Raw genomic sequence first — 9,012 nt, 5'->3', positions numbered from 1 at the left:
CGTCACATATGCCATATGAGGCGTTTAAACAAATAAATAGTCAAATGCTAAAGGAAAAAAAGAATAAATACTAAACAATTAATATTGAGAAACAAACATCTTTTACGACTAGTTTTTGTTGTCTGAGGTTTATGGAATTAAACCAAGACCTAAGAAACAGAATTTTATTTTTTTAAGAAAAGCAAACTAACTAAAATGTTCAATATTATGAGGTGCAAGGGTAATTAGTTAAGACTCTAACAAAGGAACCCTGAGTTGTAAAGATAATTAGTTACTGATCCTAATAATAAGGGGCCTTGACTTAAGGGGGGCCAGGCAGTTGCCTTAATGGCCTTACCCTTAAGCCAACATTGCCTATACTCTCCCATTTCTCTGTTCCTTTCTTCTCTCTCTTCTTCCTCATTTCTCAAAAAAGACATTCTCTCTCATTGGAGGAAATCATGGTATGTCTTCTTTCTACAATCTTTGCCTGTCCTTTGAATTCTCTCTTAACATGATTACTAGAACGAAATCTTGTTTAATCGAAGAAAAATGGGGGTAAGATGCGGAAGTTCGTCAAGCCTCTTAGATCAGTTTCATGACACTCTTTTTTTTCTCCCCATGTTTTGCACTGAATTATTTAAAAATTATCTTCTTTTTACACTTCCAAAACAATCAAAAGAAAGGCATCCCAACGTGCCTATTGAAAGAGCAATGTTAAAGGATGGAACGATGCATCTGTTTACATTTATTTGTTTTGGTAATGCATATGCAACACAATTCTTTATGTGTCACATGCTCATATTCATCTACTGCCAATATTATATTGGATTAGGCAAACTCGGCATCTGGAATGGCGGTGAGCGACGAGTGTAAAATCAAGTTCTTAGAGCTAAAAAAGAGGAACTACCGGTTCATTGTCTTTAAGATCGAGAATCAAGATGTTGTGGTGGACAAACTCGGGAGCCCCGGCGAAACCTACGATGATTTCACTGCTTCTTTGCCTGACAATGAGTGCCGCTATGCTGTCTATGATTTCGATTTCATAACCGATGAGAACTGCCAGAAAAGCAAGATTTTCTTCATCGCCTGGTAATTTAGCATTTTTGCTTATGGACATTTGCGCTGTTACATAGGCATGTTTAGGAGCATATTACAAGGTAGTGTCGTCATGCTTTATGAAATGATCTTTGATTTTGTTGGTCTTAAATTTGAAGGTCACCGGATACATCAAAGGTGAGGAGTAAGATGGTGTATGCGAGCTCGAAAGATAGATTCAAGAGGGAATTAGATGGCATTCAAGTGGAGTTGCAAGCAACTGACGCTAGTGAAATGAGCCTCGATATCGTAAAAGCACGAGCTCTTTGAACACACTGGTTGTTTCTTTCCGATGAAATCCAATCCTTTTGATGACAGTAATTATTACTTTTTTCCGTCATTTTTTTTTTTTTTTCTGTTTGAAACTTTTGTTATGGCTTGTATTCGAAACTTGTAGTTTAATATAGAATGATTTGCCGCTTTATAAGATGTTGGTATCTTCATATAGCAACATATCCCCTCTTTAACACTTTGCTGTAATGCCCTGAAATTATATAATATATATATGTATGTATGTATATGTGTGTGTATATATAAGAACTGACGACCATAAATTAATTCCCAAAGTGTACCACCAAACTGTGAAGGAAAGATTGAATTGGGATAACAACAAATATTCTGCAAGTCACGTCCTTATGTTCTTCTTACTAAGTTCATGAGCTTCATATCTCTTAGGCGTCAATGCTTAAGCAAATATTACAAAAAAGCAACTTATATATAGAGAGAGAAACAACACAAGTAATTTATTACAACTGGAACTTACTACAAACACATCACACAGCACAACGATAGTAACACTAGAGTTGTCACAATAACAAATATATATTATCGTTTCATAATCTAGCAACAATTACGAACAACACCGTCATTACCACATGTTGTCTAAGAACTGGAAAAAGATGAATCTCCAAGACCTGTTGAGCAGCCAAGGACCAAATCCCAAGCTCATGCTCACATAAAACCAGTCCACTTCAATCCCATCTTTTCATCCCATATCTTCGACAGCGATGATTACGCCCCCTGAGCTGCAGTTCTCGGTGAGTGGACGACCGCATAGATCGTTGCCAGCAAAACTGGAAGCATCAAAGCTCTGGAGCAGAGTGCCTGTCGGGATTCTTCCTCTCAAGTTGTTGCAGGACAAGTTCAAGAGGCTCAAGAAACTCAAACTTGACATGCTTGGTGGGATTTCTCCTGAAAGCTGGTTCAGAGAGAGATCAAGAGATTCTAAGGCTCCCATTTTCCCTATTTGGAGGGGAATTGCTCCAAATAAGAGGTTGTTAGACAAATTCAATGATAGCAAACTTGAAAGACTTGTGATTTCTGTGGGGATGTCTCCGAACAAATGATTACTCGAGTGGTCCATGCTTGTTATAGGAGAAAGAATCTCATCATATATAACTACCTTACCTTTCATCATAAGTTCCGCAACCTCCCTCAAGTTGAGAGAACCACCATCAATACTTCCACCAATGTCGAGGGAGAAATATTTGTTCTTGAATTTAACAGCCACGGAACTGAAATTGTTAATACATTTTGGAATAAGACCTGACAAGTTGTTATCCGAAAGGTCTAATATCTGAAGGGAACTAAGAGCACACAGTTCATCTGGTATGTGGCCATGGGTTTGATTTGAACGAAGGATAAGAATCTTCAACTCCAAGAGATTTCTTCCAATACAGAGAGGAATTGTCCCTTCGAATTTGTTCTCACCAATGTCCAGCATGTACATGCCAGAAAATTTTTGCAAGAACGACAATTTTTCCAGAAAGGCTGTTGTTGCGCAGCTGCAGGGATTCAAGAATAGCCAATGGTCCCAGGGAGGATGGAATGGTACCCCGAAAGTTTGTTGTGATTTAAATTTACAAACTTCAAAATTTTCCACTCAGTCCAACAGTTGGGTATTTTTCCAAACAATTGATTATTCCCAAGATCGAGAAGTTCAAGATACATTGGATCGCTCATCCTATGACACAGGAATTGAGACAGTGGTCCTGAAAGTAGATTGTTTGAAAGATTGAGGTGCTTCACCTTGAAGGATATACAAGGTAATGGCCCCTCAAAGTGGTTTGCGCTCAGGTCAATAAAGTGAGGTAAACATGTAACTATATATTTTTTTTCTTTTATTTCTTCTACAAATGAAAAAAACATTATCGGTTTACGTGTGTTTTTTTGTGAGAAAAAACACTGTAACGAGCCACGAGCCATGATTCGAACCATGATACGAATTCTCATACCAAACACCCTAGTATTTCATCACTTTGTAAAGTTTGAAGTCAACAAAATTATGATTTGAAACGGTAGCATAGTTAATTTTTGCTTTTATTTGGATTTTTAGGTTTGAGATATTAGTACTTAAAAGTCAAAATTTATGTATTATTTTAAAAAGTTTTAGAAATATGATATTAATAAAATTGAAATTTGGGTCCCTAGAAAGTATTGAATTTGGATGATAACAGACAATATTTTAAAAACACATGTAAAAACTGTAATTATGAAATTTTGTCTTACAAACTGTAATTATAAACTGTAAGATAATTTGTCACATAATCATTTGTCCGGAAACATCCCAAATAGCATCGGGCAACTCAAGTCAATCGAGTCACTTACCTCTCAGACAACCTAACTTTTTGGTGAATTCCAGGGAGCTTGGGAACGCTGACATCTAGAAACCACCTCAACTTGGCAACCTTCAACTCTGTGGGGATCTATTGCAGAAAAAATGTCCGTTATCTAATTTAGTATGTAGTTTTACTAGTTTGAACCCAATGATGTTTATGAGATCCTCTTGTTTTTATCAGATGTTGTCGTTTATCTAGGATTCGTGTCATTTCCTAAAATCAATCATTTTCTATGATTTCTTTTTCTTTTTTTTTTTTTTTCAATTTTAATATTTAGATATGTTGTTTTTTTTAGCGAATTCCTTTTTCTAGGATGCTGTGGTTTCATAAAACGTTGTCGTTTGATTGTATATACCTTCAAGTCGTCATCATTTTCTTTGTCTTTCTTAAGATACTGTCGTTTTATGAATAATTGCCGTTTACGTATTATGAAGCTAATGTTCTTGTTTTAAACTCCATCTAAAAAATGAAAAAATAATAAAAAAAACTTTGATATTGCAGGATATTGTCTCTTTCGTTGTATTTTGTGAATCCCCCCGTAATATCCTACTTTTTCAAGATTTATCGTTTAAAGTTGCTGTCGTTTTCTCTAGTTGTACGTGAGATGATGTTCATTTTGCAGGCTTGATCTTGACACGGTCACTTCTTAAAAACGAGCAGATCAAATGCTTTTTTTTTTTGTTCCCACTATACACTTTTTTAACTTTAAAAACGTAGATTTAATAAGGATTAGATACGTAATATATGAACATAATTACAAGTCATGTATACATCGAACTGAAATTAGTGATATCAAACAGGCAGAGTAATTGCCCTTTTTCCAAAAAAGAGGAGTGATTATCTCGATATTGACGCTCTAATGTTTTAAGTAATCAGCATATATTTCTACCTGAAGCAATCATATATTTATAATTAAATTATGTGACAAAATTTCATTTTTTGAATTGAAATTTAATAAAATTTTGAAAGCAGTAAAATGACATAATGATTATCATAATAATATACATTTGTACTATATAATTATATTATAGTTATTTTTCTAATGGGTTAGTAGCTCTATTAGTCCTGAACTTTAAGCCTAATAACATTTTAGTCTTTAAAACCTTAATTTAGTTATATTTAGTTTTTGAACTTTCGGTTTTTCACAGTTTTGGTCATTGACAATAAAATTGACGATCGATTTCTGAAATTTAATAAAGATTTCTGTTAGTTAACTAATAGAAACGAATTGTTGCTTGTAATTTTTAAAAGGGGACTTTTCACGTTGTTGTCATGTGACCTTTAAATTTGGAGGTGTTTATGCTAAGGACACCAACCTTAAGCTCAACTCTCTATATCAATATTGAGTTATCACTTTTCTTGATCGATAACAGTTTAAGAGATTGTCTTATTATTTAGTAATAAGATATTGTATTTACTAATAGAAACATGACAAAGTCAAAATTGATATGAATATAGTAATTAGAAATGGTGCAATTTTTTTAATGAATTTATGATAACTTTCGCATTGTTATCCTCTGATTTTCAGGTATACATCGTTTTGATGATGTTTTTGAGGTATTTGAGGTGTAATCGATGAGTTAATTATATATATATATATATATGTCTATTTTACAATAAAAGAAAAAAGGAATGTCCACAAATTGTTATATTTTCATATGAGTTTGTAAAATAACCCGTAATGACATTTTAATCCCTTCTTAATTACCTTTTAAAATCAGTTATATAAATTCACAACCAACCAGATGAAAAAGGGTATATTTAGAATTATATTATTGGCCCCGTTTATTTCACAAATTTGAATTTTACTATAGTAAAAAACTCTCACATAAAATCACATCTCAACTCGAATCGGCGAACTAAACAAGCCCAATATATCAATAACCATAAAATAGGCAGAATGATAATATTGTTGAGGTAAAGTTCTTTAAGGTCATTGGATTTGTCTGGAAATTCATTTCTCGGTTATGTGTTAGGAAGTAACAAGAATTCATCAAGGTGTCTCAAGTACGATTTAGAGTTCCTGTGTTTAAGTGATGGTGGAATTAGTGGAAAATTGCTAGATTAGTTTGGGCAATTAAAGGGTTTGAAGTACATAGATTTCTCTAACAATTCGTTTTATGGCCCAATTCCATCTTCATTCGGGGGATTGTAAATGTCAAGAACATTATGTAGACGTTTGGTTCATGGATTCAGAATCATGATTCAGAATTATTTTCATTTTACGTGTGTATTTTGTGAGAGAAAAACACTGTAGAGAATCATGAATCATGATTCAGAATCATAGATGAATATAGGAAACAAACGGACACACATCTTTCACGAAATCAATTGAATGGGACCATTCCACATTCTTTGGCGGGATTGTCATCCTTGACAGAATTAGTACTTTCTGAAAATCAGCTGGAGTGGGATTATCCCACACTCATTAGGGAGATTGTCAACTTTACTACAGTTAGATCTTTCAGCTAATCAACTGAACAGTATTCCATCATCGCTAGGGAGATTGTGAAGCTTGAGATGGTTAGATCTTTCACATAATCAGCTGGTTGGATCTGTTCCTGAAAGCCTCGGTCAACTAGTGAACCTACAGGAGTTTGATATTTCTTCCAATTCCTTGCGGGGTAATATTTCCGGACTCAACTTTGCCAACCTTTCAAAATTAGAAAAGTTAGAGACATTGGTTCCAACCATCTAACTTGCAATGTGAAATCAGATTGGGTTCCTCCTTTTAGTCTCTCCACTACATTAACATGCCGTCGTATCTTTACTATTTGGATCTCTCTAAAAACCAAATAAGTGGAAATCTTCCAACATGTATTGTTGAAAATTTTCCTGGATTAGCGGTGTTACGTCTTGGCAACAACTTGATAAATTGTTCAATGTCAAATACATTGTGTATGTTGGATAACCTGCAACTTCAAAGAACAATCTATCTGGGGAAATACCTGATTGCTGGGGATGGCAACAAGGATTATTTTTGATAAATCTATCATCCAACAAGTTCATAGGAACCATTCCAAGCTCGATAGGAAACCTTTCTTTCTTGACATGGTTGCACCTAGATGATAAGAGTCTGCATGGTGAGCTTCGCAATAATACGTTCAGTGGTTGTATTCCATCACAACTATGTCGACTTTCCAAATTGCAAATATTTGATGTGCCCCAGCGTAATATAACACTGGCTTTTGGTCCCGTGGCTAGTGCACCAAGTCCAAGAATTATTGCAACACCACCACCTAGTGAAGCTACTGCAACTGCGCCTGCGCTTGGTCCATCAACAATTGCTGATCAATCATCTCCGGCATCGACGTCACCTGCTATTGACAAAGATACAGAATGGCATAACGAGAAGGTCTCAGTAGTGATAAAGGGGACATCTTTTGAGTAAACAACATCGCTGCTGATGGTTGATGTCATCGACCTTTCAAGAAACAAGCTTGTCGGACACATTCCCGAAGAGCTAGGTGCATTCTCTGGATTACGTAATCTGAATTTTGTCACGTAGCCATTTGTCCGGAAATATCTCAAATAACATCGGGCAACTCAAGTCAATTGAGTCACTTGACCTCTCAGACAACCAACTTTTTGGCGCAATTCCACAGAGCATGGCAACCCTGACATCTATAAACCACCATCTATACAACAACTGGTCTGGGAGAATTCCAAAGGGCAATCAGCTTCAAACTCTCGACGATCCCTCTATTTATGCTGGCAACCTTCAACTCTGCGGTGATCCGTTGCAAAACAAATGTCCCGGAGACGATGATTCAGTCCAACCTTCAACAAGCAATGACCGTGAAGATGAAGATCATGAAGAAGATAAGAAAGAAAAGATATTGTTTTACTTCAGCATATTGGCTGGATATGCAACTGGTTTATGGGGTGTTATTGGGACCTTGGTTTTCAAGGGGAACTGGAGACTCGCTTATTTCCGCTTTGTTGACAGCACCAAAGACGGTAATTGTGGCGGTTGCAGTGAGAGTGGCAAGGCTGCAGAAGACCACCGACGAAGAGTAATTCATGGAGGTTGCCGAATGCTTGCCCTGTTTGTGAGTTTCAATAAACGCATCTCTCCTTTTGCGTACTTCTGTTTACTTCAGCATATTGGCTGGATATGCAACTGGTTTATGGGGTGTTATTGGGACCTTGGTTTTCAAGGGGAACTGGAGACTCGCTTATTTCCGCTTTGTTGACAGCACCAAAGACGGTAATTGTGGCGGTTGCAGTGAGAGTGGCAAGGCTGCAGAGGACCACCGACGAAGAGTAATTCATGGAGGTTGCCGAATGCTGTAAATAAATGATAATGGCAGAGACAAGCAATGGTGGAAAACTGAATGTATATTATTTTCAGTATATGGTGTATATATATATACATGAGAGTCAAGGTAAATGACAGACTAATTCTAAGGCTACAATGTCGTGATCCCTTTTAGTGGGATTCTAATTACACTAATATAGGAAAGTGAATAAAAGACAAAAAGGGTAAATAATCAACACTATTATAATACAGCTAATATAATATATTTCTTAATACTCCCCCTCAAGTTGGAGAGTGAATGTCATGAAGTCCCAACTTGTTGCGCAAACTCACAAACTGATCCTTTCCCAAGGCCTTGGTAAATACATCAGCTAGCTGTGATTGAGAAGACACAAAAGAAGGTTTAATCATTCCAGCCTGCAACTTTTCTCGCACTATATGACAGTCTATTTCAATATGTTTCGTGCGCTCGTGAAAAACATGATTCGCCGCAATATGCAAAGCTGCTTGATTGTCGCAAAATAATGGTATAGGTGCTGTTTGAGGAACCTTTAAGTCATCTAGTACATAACGTAACCAAGTTAGCTCCAAGCATGTGTTAGCCATGGCTCGATATTCAGCCTCGGCTGATGATCTAGAGACGTTGGCTTGCTTTTTGGATTTCCATAATATGAGAGATTTTCCAAGAAAAATGCAATATCCAGTAACTGATCTTCTTGTGTCATGACAACCTCCCCAATCCGAATCACAAAAAGCTTTCAAAACTAAAACATTATCTGAAGGAAGTAATAACCCTTGGCCAGGTGTGCCCTTGATGTATTTAAGTATCCGGATTGCAGCGTCCCAGTGAGGTAGTCTTTATGCCATGCTGGAGGTTGCTTAGGTCGAGTTGATTGTCTTAGAAGTGGAGCGGAAGCTGTAGGAGGGTCAGCAGAATTGCTTGATGTGTCTTGAAGTGGGGGTGTGTTTTCGGTTTCTGGAATGAATGTGGGAGGCTGATCATTGCTAGAGGGAACATGAGTGCTTTGTGTGGGAGAAATGGATTCATGTGTTGTT

General features: G+C 36.5%; 2 protein-coding genes across 2 annotated transcripts; one reads left to right on the top strand and one right to left on the bottom strand.

The window, feature by feature from the left end:
• Positions 1-386: 386 nt before the first annotated feature.
• LOC21385014 (actin-depolymerizing factor 7) lies at positions 387-1,347 on the top strand. The gene is made up of 3 exons (XM_010107094.2): positions 387-443; positions 815-1,071; positions 1,197-1,347. The coding sequence occupies exons 1-3, from the start codon at positions 441-443 to the stop codon at positions 1,345-1,347; spliced, it is 411 nt and encodes a 136-aa protein (XP_010105396.2). The 5' UTR covers positions 387-440.
• Positions 1,348-2,062: 715 nt separating this feature from the next.
• Positions 2,063-2,806, bottom strand: LOC21385013 (receptor-like protein EIX2). Its single transcript, XM_010107093.1, has one exon. The coding sequence runs from the start codon at positions 2,804-2,806 to the stop codon at positions 2,063-2,065; it is 744 nt and encodes a 247-aa protein (XP_010105395.1).
• Between the last annotated feature and the right edge of the window lie 6,206 nt (positions 2,807-9,012).

Source organism: Morus notabilis, unplaced genomic scaffold (genome assembly GCF_000414095.1).
Source record: "Morus notabilis unplaced genomic scaffold, ASM41409v2 Scaffold1398, whole genome shotgun sequence".
Taxonomy (NCBI): domain Eukaryota; kingdom Viridiplantae; phylum Streptophyta; class Magnoliopsida; order Rosales; family Moraceae; genus Morus; species Morus notabilis.
This window is presented reverse-complemented; position numbering and strand designations above follow the sequence as displayed.

What these genes read in the sequence shown, in the direction of transcription:
- LOC21385014 (XM_010107094.2), top strand. An exon ending in AAGATTTTCTTCATCGCCTG is followed by an intron (nt 1,072 to 1,196) that starts GTAATTTAGCAT and finishes TTAAATTTGAAG; the next exon opens with GTCACCGGATACATCAAAGG.
- LOC21385013 (XM_010107093.1), bottom strand. Translation starts at nt 2,806, where the DNA reads ATGTACATGCTGGACATTGGTGAGAACAAATTCGAAGGGACAATTCCT.